The sequence below is a fragment of the Pseudopipra pipra genome, chromosome 4 (assembly GCF_036250125.1).
Source record: "Pseudopipra pipra isolate bDixPip1 chromosome 4, bDixPip1.hap1, whole genome shotgun sequence".
NCBI lineage: Eukaryota > Metazoa > Chordata > Aves > Passeriformes > Pipridae > Pseudopipra > Pseudopipra pipra.
This window is the reverse complement of record NC_087552.1, coordinates 1,773,239-1,786,428: the sequence shown is the minus strand read 5'-3', so window position 1 is coordinate 1,786,428 and position 13,190 is coordinate 1,773,239. Positions and strand designations below refer to the sequence as shown.

Here is a 13,190-nt window from a genome sequence, read left to right as displayed (position 1 = left end):
TGAAGTGGAGGGGGGTTTGAAAAGCTTACAAAGCAAAAAAAAAAAAGGTATCTCAAACACGCAGCACAGTCAGACTAGCAGGGGAACCATGGCAGAAGAATTCATTTAAGCTACCTCAGCCCCTGAAAAAGAGAATTTTACAGTTATTTGAGTTCTTTAAAGACCCCATGTTAGAGCCTGTATTGCACAGTGGAGACACTTTATTAATTGGAACTGTGCTTTCAAAAGCAAATGCGTCCTTTTCCCACTTTTTTCAATTGTAATGAAACTAGGCTTGCACAAATGCTCTCTCATGACTATACATGCTGCAGCATGCTTAGGCTGTATTTTTGGTTTTTCCATCTATCAAATTTTATGAATGGGATTTATTTTGTTCTGGTTGACTAAGGGACAAAATTATTCTGCTTCCTCTGTTTCTGCTGTACAAACTCTTACTGCAGGTAACACAAGTTCTTTTGTTTCAGTTATTATCAGTGAATTTTTTAATGGGGGAGTTAAAAACTGCTCTCCACTGCATGGAGTAGGTACCTGCCCTGCAGCACTTGCTACCAGGTAAGATGTGTAAGGGAGATGGCTCTGTACCTTGGTTTGGGGACTGAGGCTGCCAGCAGCTCTGTGGCATCAGGTGCCATCTGTGTGCCTATGACTTGCAGTGCCTGGAGCAGAGGGAGGTGCACTTACCTGGAGCTGTGAGCAGCGTCACTGATGGAACTGAGAGCCAACACCACACACCAGTTATTACAAAGTCAGACTGAATTTATTACTCTTGGGCAATTAAAAAAAGGCAGAAGACAATGTCCAGACATCCTGTTACTTAGAGGGGCACCAAAGCTCTGTATAAATCACATATGTAAAGTGATAAAAACACGACCTGCAGATCTGTGCAGTCCAAAGGAAGAACAGAAACTGGAAAGAAGTTCCTGCAGCTTGCCCCAGTAAACTACTGGTATTGCAGGGACCAACATAGTTACAGCAACTAACATCCCCGTAATGATTTAACTTAACTGTTTACACAATGTTACTTGATTGTTTGAACAGAAACACGGAAGGGGGCTGAGCTTTCCACAAACCAAGTCACAAGTGAAGCAATCCCCTCAGCACTGCCTTTCTAGGACAATGCTGTTGTAAAAAAAGGAGAGACAAAAAAGAAAAAAAAATGTACAATAGTACATATAGTTTTATAGTAAACCAGTATCTGAACAGATTCAGTTTTCCTTCTTTTGTTAAAGCATATACAGCTTTACAAAATATAAACCTTCCAAAGGTCAATTTTAAAAGCTTAGAAGAGGCTTTGCTAATTCTAAAGGTAACAGCCAAAATACCATTGCTCCTACAAGATATGTTTTATTTTACCTCAACAGTTTTAGCCTTGGAAGGTGAACCATGAACTTGACTAATGTGTTCTGTGTAAGCCCAGCAGCATCCAGTCAACTGAAGACTCCTCCTCTGATGGGAATGCTCTCATTCAGCCCATGTTCTATTAACTTGATGTCTTCCAAGTCATCCTTGATGATGCTGATTAGGTGACTGAGCCCTTCTTGCTGCTGCTTCAGGTGCTGCAGGTAGTTAAAGAAACCAGTGTGAGTACAGTCCAACTTTGCAGACTGTAAGTCATATTTCCCAAAGGTGCTGTGACTGGTGCCTCTGGCACATGGAGAAGCCTGGCATAATTTCTTGGAAGAAGGAATAACAGCATTTCCTGCACTAAAAGCCTAACTCCATAGAGTGGTTTTGTGTAACATTGATGCGCTGGCACTGAGAACAGCAAACAATTCCAAGAATATGGCATTCTAGGAATGTCAAGTGTGTATCTGGCTTAAATGAAGTTCAAAGAGGATTCTACCCAGTCATACTTACTTGCTTGATTTCCCTTAAGAGGTCTGCATCTATGTAATAGCGCTCTTCAGCTCGCACTGCTCCAAAGTGGTTCTGCATCCTGATCTGGGACATGAGCTCATTCAGTCTGCCCTGCAGGAGGAACAGGCTTCAATCAAACATCTGCCAGAGCTCCACCATGTACTGTTGCTTGAGTCACCAGGACTGGAACTATTGCTGCTCATTCAATTTTTAAATGTTTTGGAAGATGTACAAAGGGCACGTGACTCAAATACTTCCAAGAACTCAGAAATACTTAAGTAATTATTGGTATGCAGCAACTTCTGCAATGCTAGTCTTGGTAATGCTGCTGGACTGCTGACAGCTTTGCACAACAAACATACATGCATGGTTTGGAAAACTGACTTTTTTTAGTAAGAAAAGAGTAGCAGAGTTCTGTTAACTACCTACCTTGAACTGTGTTGGTGCATTAAGTTCACACTGAATTGTATCCAACTGTACACGGAGCTGCTCCTCATCTGCTTGGATGGCATAACCACTTTTCCTTTGGATCTCCTGCTTGATTAACACCTACAAAAGAAGCCTTATAGGTTCAGTAGAGAAGACTTGGCCCATCTCTTTCCCCACCACTCCATTCATATGTCTTTTTGCCCTTCTTCCAGCATGGGTCTCATTGAACTTTTCTGTCACTTAGTCTGCTGCTCTGAGACACCCAGGAGCCACAGGACTGCCCTGAGAAGGGAGAGAGAAGGTTCCCGAGTACTGTGGACCTAAAGCTTTCCCCAACAGCTCTGCCTGGTACTTAAATGATCACCATTTAGCTGAAGTCAGAACTTCCTTTTCAACACTGGTTCTGCACAAGCTGGCACAGGTCCTCCTGCCCTCTCTGGCACTAGACTGTGTGTCAAAGGAGCTATGTACACTACCCCTGTTACCTGTAATGTTCTGTGAGAAAGCGCCATCAGCTTCCTTTTGTACTGTGCAATTTTTGCCATAGTTGTCGTTTGGTTTTTCTGCAGCTCGCTGATATCTTCTGATATTATCTGCAGAGGACATGGAGGCAGTTGGAAGTCAGAGGAGTTTGTGATAACGGAACACATCACTCCTGATTTGAAATGGGGAGTTTCACAGCAGTACCCAGCCCAGCAACTTCATGTCCTTGCCACAGATGCTTTTAGAAAGCCTTCTGCTACCTCAGCTATTCTGCTTTGTATTTGTTTTCATCTGCAACTGGGATTTTCAGAAGGCATTGGAAAACTGGTTGCCTAGAGTCCATACCAGCATACTTTCATTGAGCTAGTCTAATTTACTCTAACAACACAGCGAGCTTGACCCTGAAACAAAAGCCAAACCATGCTGCTCCCTTTTAGGCAAAAGATATATTTAAGAAATACATTAACAACATGGTTCTGGTTTCAGTTTTCAACACACAGGAGGCACAGGGGGAGGTTTATTTTAATAGCACATCCTTCAGTAGTAGCAAGCAGTCATGATAAAGATGAGCAACCTTACATCTAATCGAGTTTGATGCTGCTTCGTCATCTGATCTTGGACCTTCAATCTTCTCAACAGTTCCTTGAAACCCACCATTGGCACAGGAATAAGCCTGCAAAAACACAAATGTTTCTTGCAACACATCTTTTTTTTTTTTTTTATTGGACATGTGGTATAGATTAATAGTTATGAATAGAGTCTAATATGAAGTCACAGATAATCATGGCCTTTTGTAAGCTAATAAATAAAAACATCTTCTTTTGCGAAGCTCTAGTGTCCTCACTATTCCCAACAACCCGGTCCTTTGTTGTAAAGAAATCAGCCCAAATTATCTGTAGCTACTGAGGGTACAAAGATGCATCACCCTCAACTGCAAGAAGAGGGGAAAAAACCATAATGGCTGCAAAACACAAGTCACAATAACTAGTGCATGCAATGGAGGACACCACAGCTCTGAGTCATGGGAGTAAGGCTCTTTATCCTGACAGCTCCTAAGCACCTAAATGGGTAAAGGGATTAACAGAGGCACTTCTAGTAATCTTCAGTGTTTGCAAGCAGATCAACACTTGGCCAAGTTCTTCTCTAATATGCTTCTTGCAAGTTACCTGGAGGGTACTATGCAATTATTATCTTTCTCCCCTTTCCAAGTTTTGTTGCAATACTCAGACTATTGGACTTACTTGTCAGGATCAGGATTATCAACTTTGGCTTGTTCCCATATAATAGGATCAACACCTGGAAAAAACAGACAAAGGAATTTTTTAGTATGGATAAATCTGAATAGCTTTCTCATCTTACAGCTCTTAAGCAGGAAAAATTGCTATGGCATACACAAACCCTATGAACTATGCTGAACTGTTACACAAACTAAGGTTAATTAAATGAGGGTAGTTCTTAAAAGTCCAGTTCCTGAGCTGTGGCAGTAAGTTCAGTCCCAAAGGCTGTCACATGCTCCTGCTTGTTTGAGGGCAGGGGAAAGGAACAACCCACAGGTGATCCCATCATATAATTCATACATTAAAGGGAGAAATTCCTACTGTTTCCACTGTATTCCACACTTGGGTCCATCTGTCCTTTTCAAGTTGTGTAAAAAACCCCAAATATTAAAAAAATCAGTAAATAAATGATCAAAACCCAAAACCAGCTGGCAAAGTAATCCCAGCAGGAACTAGCTCTGATTTTTTCTGCAGGAGTAGGCAGGCCCAGTTCTTTTTGCAATCCTGATTTCATAGCTTTTCATATCTTAAACACAGACATATATGAAAGCTATAGACGTAAAGATAAGTTATCTTATGAAATGGCATGAAGAACACAGCTACTCTAACACAAAGCTGCATGTGCACTGTGTGTAGCTCTTGCAGCTTTTGAAGGTGTTTTCCAGTGGGCTGACACCTGCGTTTGTCCCAAAAAGCCGAGCCCACGTACCAGCAGGAGGGTTCTGCAGGAGCTGCTTGACCTGTGCTGGGGACAGCTCTGTCCTGGCCATGGAGAGGCTGACCCCCAGCTGCTGCAGGGACGACTTGATGTTGGCTTGCTCGAAGTGGGCGTAGAGGGTGGTGGCGGGAACTCTCCTCGAGGTGCCGTTGGGCGAGCGCTCCACAACGTAAATGATCACCTCTGTCCTGAGCAAGGCAAAGTGCAGAATGTCAGCAAAGGGGCAGCAGCGTGCAGGAACTAACACAACAAAACCAGCCCGAAATCCAACTGACCACTTCTTCTGGCTGGCTCTTAACTCCCTTTAGCTCACTGAGATGTGAAGTACCAGTAACTGCAGGGTTTAACACAGCGAGGCAGAGAGAGGAAAGCTGTGCATACCATTACATTATATGGCGACACTAGTACTACATTGGGAATAACCTAAAACCTCTGGAAAGGTATTGGACTTGATGCCTTAATAAAAAGCAATATGAAGGAGTGAGAGATACAAATCGAACTCAGGACGAACAGATCCAAAATCAAGGAGAAGGGGAGGCAGTACACTTAAGCACCAACCCTCTCCAACACGCAGTACTGGATAAAAAGGCAGAACTATGGGAAGTTCACATACTGGTCATCTGGCATCGTTTTAACCCCTTCGACGTTGACAGTGAGGGTCTGGTTTCCCCCCAGAATTTTGTGTAGTGATTCCACGAGCTGCTGCTGCTGGCTTCGAATATCTGCTTCTTTTCTGTTAAACACCAAAACCACGAGGCCATCTTCATCCTTGTTGTTGGGCATTAGACTGTAACCCACAGCCTGCAAAGGAACAAATGAAAAATGAGGATGTATTACTCAGCAAAAGCATATCCAATGTGGCATGAAGGGGACAGGATAAACCCCTCTGATTAGAGCAATTGGTTCAAAATTTAACTTATAACATACTCAGAGCTGCAGAAACATAAAATCAATCCTTCTCTAAATCATTCTCTCACACAAATATCAGTAGAGCAGCTTTTGAAACAGATCGGATTTTTACAAAAAGTTCCTAAGTAGCGATTCCCATCTTAAAGAAAAACCTATGGATTGAGAGTTCTGCAGAGCTGACAGCAAATCAGGAACATTTTAAAATTTACCCTTTTCCCAAACTGCAAAAGGGACCAGAGGACCAGACCTCATTACATGCAGAAGCAGAGTGGCAGCTTTCATCTCCTCTTGCCTAAGAGCTGTCACACCAACACACCACAGGTGACAGGGTGGACACTGGGGGCTTTTTGAGGCCCTGACACTGCATGTGGGTGGGTGACCCGCACCTTTCCCTTCCTGCAAGTTCAGCTGAAGAGAGAAACGAGTTGGGGATGTGCCCCAGAGCCTGGTTTTGTCAGCAGTGAGTAATCCCCTGCCACAGTGAGCCTCACAGAATCAGCCATCCTGTCATAGAGCACAACAGTGACAGCCAGGGAAGAATTTGGTTTTAAGCACATCACTCCTCTGCTATTTCTGTTTTAAATAAATAAATCCTTCATGATTTTTTATGCAACAAAATATTTTCAAACTATGACATTTTATTGACTTAACTGTGGTCCTTCAAACAGCAGCCTGTAACACGTACTTTAGAAGCACACTTTTCTTGGCTAAGAGCTGTGTGCTTTTCCTTTGCCCTACATCTGGAAGTGTGTACAAGTGGATTCCTTGAACGCCTGTGAAACCCTCCAGGTAATGCCTCGTTCTTTATCAGGTGCCTGACGCTTTCAGAGGCAATAACCAAACTAGTTCACGATGCTTTGTTCCTATCCCTGTGCCACCAACTTCTCCCTATTTTATTTAGGCATCTTCCATTGCTGGTATAGATGGGATTTTTCAGTGTTTCACTAAGGTATATGAATTCATAACAGCATTAGAAACACTCAAGTCACAGGTACAAGAGTGAACCTAGTATGTGGCATTGTCTAAAACGAAAACCACTCTTTTTGGTAAATACAACTCTAAAATAACTGAGTTTTCATGACACAACTTACACTTGGCAATTTTTCAAAGCCTCTAAAGCGATTTCAGACAACAACTTACAATGAAGTAAGCTTCGAGGTGCATTGCCACCAAAATATCCAAGGTAACACTGAATAAGACGATGCAACACAAGCCAAACATTTGTTAGGCAGGCACTTGGTTGCTGCAAAAATTTTATACAAGTCTCAGGATGTGCATAATCAAAACTAGACTTAATTAAGTATTAACCTACATTCAAGTCTCAAAGTAAGGATCAGCTTGGGGAAGGAGGGTATCACCACACCTGCCCCAAATCCCTGCCAGGCCTGAGGCTTAGCAAGGCAGTCAGCAGAGGCAGGATTGGCAGAGGATGAAGAGCCACGAATTCTCTGTCCACAGGAGAACTGCTGACGATCTCAGACAGGGAATGGAGCATGTGAGCTCCTACAGTGGGAGCATGGGAGGGAAAAAGGCACAGATCTGAAGGCTGGTGGACTTCAAACCTGGCACAGGCCAGGTTCATAAAGGGTTATTTTAACACAGTTATTTTACATGGTTTCTGTCATACTGTCACTTCCACAAATACACATTAAAATTCATTTCCAGAGACTTGCTCCAGTGACACACACACTAACCTGAATGCTATCAGAAAATGTTACTTTTATGATCCACATCTGGTCTCATGATCTAGTCCCTCCACACCACCCAGATTTCCAGCATCTTCGACCCTTTTAATGAGCATGCACCAGAACTGTGTGGATTACCTGGAAAAACACTGTTTCAGAATACTCTTACCAGTAACAAAATCTGATTTAACACCCATGAGATGCTCAGACTCAGCAAACAGAACAAGGGTGTCAGAGCCCTTTGTGGGCAGCTGTACAACTCCTTACCTTAAATCTGCAAAAGGGGTTTTCCTGCGTGAACTCCACAGGAGCGATGTTGTTGTTGAAGTACCCTTTGCCCGTTCCCCAGAAGGCCTGCAGCTGATTCCACTTGGCCAGGATGGCATCCCTCTCATCCCCCAGGAGTGTTGGAGCCGACAGGGCACTGGCTGTATTGATGAGCTGGTTGGACTGGGCGGGTGTCTGGGCAGGCTGGCTGAACAACCCGCTTCCTAACGCTGTGGTGGACGGAAAATCCAAATTAATTCCTTGACTAACCATGCCAGACTCACTTACTATCACCTATCATTGGCACCACTTCACATTCTGAGAAGCAGAATAAAAGCACAGAATAAATAAATAATTTTTTTTTACTCCTAATCTTCAACTACAACAGTAGTTCTTGAATGCTGAGTTAGAAGAAAATTAATTTTTCTTTATTCTTTAACAAGAGGTCTGTAGTGATCCACGGGATCATCTGGCACCTTCAATATCTAAACCTGAAGGGCAGGTTGGTTGTTACAAACTCAGCAGACTCAGAGCCTGCAGCAGCTAATTATCCAACTCACATTTAAACACGTGAGTTTTAAATGCTGTTTTCCTCCCCTTTCTAGTAATGGTGTGACTGCAACATCAGTTTTGTAACTACAATTTCTACCACCACTAAACCAAAGGGGTACATATTGTCAGAAGCTCAGGAACTCGACTGAGCTCTAGTAAAGTTAGTCACGAAAAAGGCAAGTGCTGCAAACGTAGGCACTTCAAATGCCAAATTTCTGAGGGAGTCTCCCTCAATCAGGAGGTAAGTGTGTAAGAGCCTCCTTTTACAGTACATTTCTGTCCCACTACCTGAGTAACTGTGACAGTCTTACACTCTCACTGCAAAGAGGGGGGTAAGCGCAGAGAAGGCCATACTCACTGGTCTGCTGCTGCTGGGTTCCGAAGCCTCCAAAGCCTAGCCCAGTTCCCAACCCACTACCCAAGCCAGTTCCAGTTCCTGTGCCAAAACTAGTGCCAAATCCAAAGCCTTTGTTCTGGGTGGCACCGAAGAGTCCTGGGGGGAAAAGGAGAGGATTTTTGAGAGGAGGATAGTGCCTGTGCAATCCAAAGCACTCACAGGTTGTTCTAAAGCCAACAGGTCAGACTCTCTTACCGCCAGTGCCCGTGTTGGTGGGAGCAGAGAAGCTGAAGGCCGGTGCTGCGGTGGTGGTGGTGGTGCCAAACCCTCCGAACGCTCCTGCCAAACAAAGAGCGGGAGTCAGGCAGCGGCTCACGGAGCAGAGCGGACACAGCACCACGAGCGACCGCACTGCGGGGTGTGATGAGAACAGGTCTGACACATGGATGGGACATGTCACAAGCATGTGCTAAACAACGGTCTGGGGGATCGAGCTTGTGGTCTGAGGAAATGGGGGAGAAAACACGGACCAGAAAGCCAGAACTTGTGTGATGTGTCAAGAGAGTAAACAAAAAGGCAGCTGTCAACTGACATCCTGTTCCTTTACCAGCAGGATGTGCTTTCCCTTGTGACAGACACAACTAATCGTAGTATTGCTTACATTCATTCTCAGGAATACCTCTGCTCAATGTCACTGCTGGGTGTTTAATAAACAACCTGATGTTTTCTAAACTTTTCAAACACTGCTAACCCTTTGAAATAAATCCCAGCCTGAGGCTAGCGTGCCCATGGTCACAGTGCTTACAGGGAAAATTCACAGGTAAAATTCTAGAAGCTCCTTTCTTCTTTAAGCCTAGATTCCCTATTATCTTCCCCATTAAACCTCATTCAGAGATTCAACCACTAGTATAGGAAGATGGATGCAAAAGCAATCAGTCTCCCACAGATTTTCAGGAAAAGCAGTCAATGGGCAGCAGCAGAGGGCCTAAGGGAGAGCCTGAGCTCCAGTGGTGCCAATGCAGCACTGGCCCAAGGTGCAGCCTGTGGAGTGCTGACAGCCCAGGAAACCGAGTTCTCTCTGTGTCTGCCTGGTTTGACACATGTTCAAATAAAAAAAAGACACTACAAAGGATTTGTCAAAAAGATGCTGCCACTGCTAACTCACATGCCTATGCCAAAAAAAAAAAAAAAAAAGTCTTTAAATCTACTACACTCACAGTCCTCCTGTACACAGCCAAGTGAAAAAGCTTAAACCAAGGCTGACGTGCAATCACATTTTATTTCCGTTCAGCAGTCATATTAATGCCAGTGGTCCTAAGAAGTTGTTCCCTCTAACATCCATATTTCTGTCCTACCAGCCAGTGAAACACCCTGTCAGGAGCACCAGCAGATGACACAGTCTCTAGGTGGTTTTGTACTCTTTAGTCATCCTTTCTTTGAAAGGGATCTGGGAGTGCAAATCGGGAAACCAAATGAAGTGCCCAAGTTCTCTTTTGGAGCAGCTCAAATTCAGCCAAAGAAATACAGTCCAAGAGTGTCCCCAGCAAATAAACCCGAATAAAACCAGGTCCCTGGAGTGCACACAGCAGGTGACAGTCGCTGACACAGGGAGAGATGGCACTGTGGAATGGATGGAATTCCTATACGAGCAGCGGCAACAGGATCCCCGGGATAATTCCACATGAGCAAAGGCATTAGAAATCCATTCAGCCCAGCGTTTTCACACAAAATGGGAGAGATTTAAGGTGAAATCACATCACCGATGGTTCTATATGGGGCCACGAGGGTATTCTTAACCACCACCCAGCACACCCATGACACCCAGGGCCCTTCCCGGAGCACCGAGCCTCCCTCCGGAGAGCCGGGGAGGTTTTGGGATGCTCGGCAGCATTTGGGGAACAGGTCAGGGCTGGGCTGCGCTTTTGTGCCGGTCGTATACAATTTGTTTCTCCACAGAAACTGCTGGGGTGTGGTGCATTCATGACAGCCAACGCAAGGCCAATGAGAACACAGGGGGAAGATGGAAACATGACTGCAGCAGTCCAAGAATCTCACGTCAGGAAACGTGGCACAGGGAGCAGCTCTGGGGTTGTTCGGAATCGCCTGGATCTGAATGGAGACCTGACGGCGCCGTTTGGCTCTGATTGAGGCCCAATTTCAGACTGGTGGGTGACCCCAATTCATTCCCATTTCAGAGACTGAGTATTTGGTACAGGGCTGTTTTTCCTTTAAAAGCTATTCCTTCAGAATTTAACAGGCAAAACCCCTACAAGCCTATGGCTCTCAGACCCTCTCCACTTCCAGAGCTTTTCTCCCCAGTCTTCACTGGATATGAAGATTAGTACTGTCCCAGATTCCCAGTTAGGGATGTCATTCTTGGACCCCTGCTAGGAACATTTACCACAGAACAAGTATTTCCTCATTATCTACCTGCACTTGCCAGACTGTTACCAAAATTGAACGGTGGAGTTGAGGTAGTGGAAACACCGAAATTCCCAATATTAAAATTCACCGCAGGATTAGCAGTTAATCCGAAACCCCCAAAATTAAACCCACTGGCAGTGGAGTTTGCAGTTTCAAGCCCACCAAATCCTGACGAGTGGGAAGCAGAAAAAGAGCAAGGCAACATTAGTTCTTCTGAGCAGAAGGCAGGAGAGAAAACCTGAAACATTTTTACATCCCCGTGGACCAGACAGGCACAGTTAAAAACAAGAGTAAGATATCATTTATTGGACACAAGGAGGACAGTTAAAAGCTCCACACATCACTGCTGGAAGTATGAAAACACACCTCCAGCAGCTGAGGCACAACACATGCCTCAGTTATTCCAGGGTGGACTTACCCAAGTTACATCCCAAAATCTGCCCACCCCAGCCTTGCTGGTATTCACCAGCAAGGTGAATACTTTCTGCATCCCATCTCAGTGTGCCCAGGGTGCAGCTGGAACAGGTCCGTGCTGCACAGACAGAGGGAAGACCTGGGATGCGATCCCAGAATTCCCTCTGATATTGGGCTGTGTGTGTAATAAACCTTGACACGGTGTACAAACAGCACGAGGTTATTCTTCACTTTCAGATGGGGTCAGAAAGAGCGTGTGAAACACTCGGAGTGGGAAATCACACAGTAAAATTCAGGTTAGCTGCAGTGAACGTGGGACCTGCCCAAAGTACTTGCTCAGACGGTCTACTAGGAGCCAGCAATGATTTATTTTACCAAGTGAGCGTAAGGAAGGCTCAGGCTTACACTTCACCGCGACTGACAACGACAAAATAAGAGGGGGGAAAAGGTTTTTCTTCCTTTACAAGTTAAAATCCGTGTTTTACCTTGCCCAAAAGCGGACTTCCCAGGCCACCTCATCCAAGTGGGAACGTCATTGCAAGCAAAGTGCTGCCCGGAATGAGCCGCACGGCCCCGTCACGGGCGCCCCGGCAGCGACTCGCGGGTCCCGCCGTGGCCGGGGGGGGGCACTGAGGGGCGGCCGTGAGGGGACCGCGCAGCCCATTGGCCGGGGGGCGCGCGCCGGCCGCCACCGCGGTTCCCATTGGGGGGGGGGCACGCGCGGGCTCTGAGGCGGCCACAGTTCCCATTGGCGGGGGGGCACGCGCGGGCTCTGAGGCGGCCACGGTTCCCATTGGCGGGGGGGCGCGCGCGGGCTCTGAGGCGACTGCCGTTTCAATTGGCGGGGGGGCACGCGCGGGCCGCCACCGCGGTTCCCATTGGAGGGGGGGCGCGCGTGGGCTCTGAGGCGGCTGCGGTTCCCATTGGCGGGGGGGCGCGCGCGGGCCGCCACGGCCGTTCCTATCGCGCGCGGGGCACGTGCGGTTCTCAAAGCCGGGGGCGCACGTGCTGCCGGCGGTCGTTCCTTATTGGCGGGGGGGCACGCGCGGGCCGCTGAGCGGGCCGGAGATCTCATTGGCCGAGGGGCACGCGCCGCGGTTCCCATTGGCCGGAGGGGGGGCGCGCGCTGCCCGCCGCCCGGCTCCCCCCGCCCCTCCCGACCCCGCCCCGCCCCGCTCCCCCTGCGCTCACCGCTCGGGTTGGCGGCCCCGGCTCCCGCCGTCGCGCCGAAGTTGAAGGCCATGGGGCCGCTCGGGTGGCGGCGCGGGGGAAGATCCCCCGCGGGAGGCGCGTGCGAGCCCCCGCGGCGGGTCCGGCCGCGAACAAAACCGGCCGCACGAGACACCGCCTCTACCGCCAAAGCGCTTCCGGGTGGCGCGGACGACGCGACGCGCGGGCGCCGGGCGCTTACGTAATCGGCGCGCGCCAGCTGGCTGTAGGGCGGAAGGGGGGGGGACGGGACGGGGGACTGTACCATGGGAGACAGGGAAATAAAGGGATAATTAACGGTAATAAACCCAAACAGCTCTTTTCCTCGTGTATCGAAGGGAGAAAATGCCCTTCTTTGGGCTGAACAGGGATTAAAAATGATCGCGCGGGCGAAAATATCGTCAGCTACAGGTCGCCCCAGGCCGGGATTTCCCCATCCCTGCGTCCCCTCCCGCGGCATTCCCTGGATTCTCTCACTCTGAAAACACAGTTCCCACTGTCCCCACCCGGCACCATTCCTTTGGACACCTCCCACTACCCCAGGTTGCTCCAAGCCCCGTCCAGCCTGGCCTTGGGCAGTCGCCGGGATGGGCAGCCACAGCTTCTCCGGGAATTCCATTCCAGCCTCT

General features: G+C 47.4%; 1 protein-coding gene across 3 annotated transcripts; it reads right to left on the bottom strand.

Annotated features, from left to right (window-relative positions):
• Window positions 1–735: 735 nt before the first annotated feature.
• On the bottom strand, window positions 736–12,722 carry NUP54 (nucleoporin 54). 3 transcript variants are annotated; one of them, XM_064653748.1, is made up of 13 exons: window positions 12,544–12,711; window positions 10,945–11,106; window positions 8,770–8,853; window positions 8,536–8,670; window positions 7,626–7,855; window positions 5,378–5,565; window positions 4,756–4,952; window positions 4,011–4,065; window positions 3,349–3,442; window positions 2,772–2,879; window positions 2,287–2,406; window positions 1,858–1,968; window positions 736–1,556 (listed from the first exon to the last, which is right to left on the bottom strand). In XM_064653748.1, exons 1-13 carry the CDS (start codon window positions 12,593–12,595, stop codon window positions 1,428–1,430), a joined length of 1,665 nt encoding a protein of 554 aa, XP_064509818.1. In that variant the 5' UTR covers window positions 12,596–12,711; the 3' UTR covers window positions 736–1,427. The 3 variants fall into 3 exon arrangements, with proteins under 3 accessions (XP_064509818.1, XP_064509819.1, XP_064509820.1); XM_064653749.1 differs by lacking the exon at window positions 10,945–11,106 and having other exon boundaries at window positions 12,544–12,722; XM_064653750.1 differs by lacking the exons at window positions 10,945–11,106; window positions 12,544–12,711 and adding an exon at window positions 11,838–12,023.
• Between the last annotated feature and the right edge of the window lie 468 nt (window positions 12,723–13,190).

Excerpts from the sequence above, each read along its gene's own strand:
- NUP54 (XM_064653748.1), bottom strand. The coding sequence starts at position 12,595 with ATGGCCTTCAACTTCGGCGCGACGGCGGGAGCCGGGGCCGCCAACCCG. Across the intron at positions 8,671-8,769 it reads CACCAACACGGGCACTGGCG|GACTCTTCGGTGCCACCCAG; the intron begins GTAAGAGAGTCT and ends TTTTCCCCCCAG. Across the intron at positions 4,066-4,755 it reads CCTGCAGAACCCTCCTGCTG|GTGTTGATCCTATTATATGG; the intron begins GTACGTGGGCTC and ends TGTTTTTTCCAG.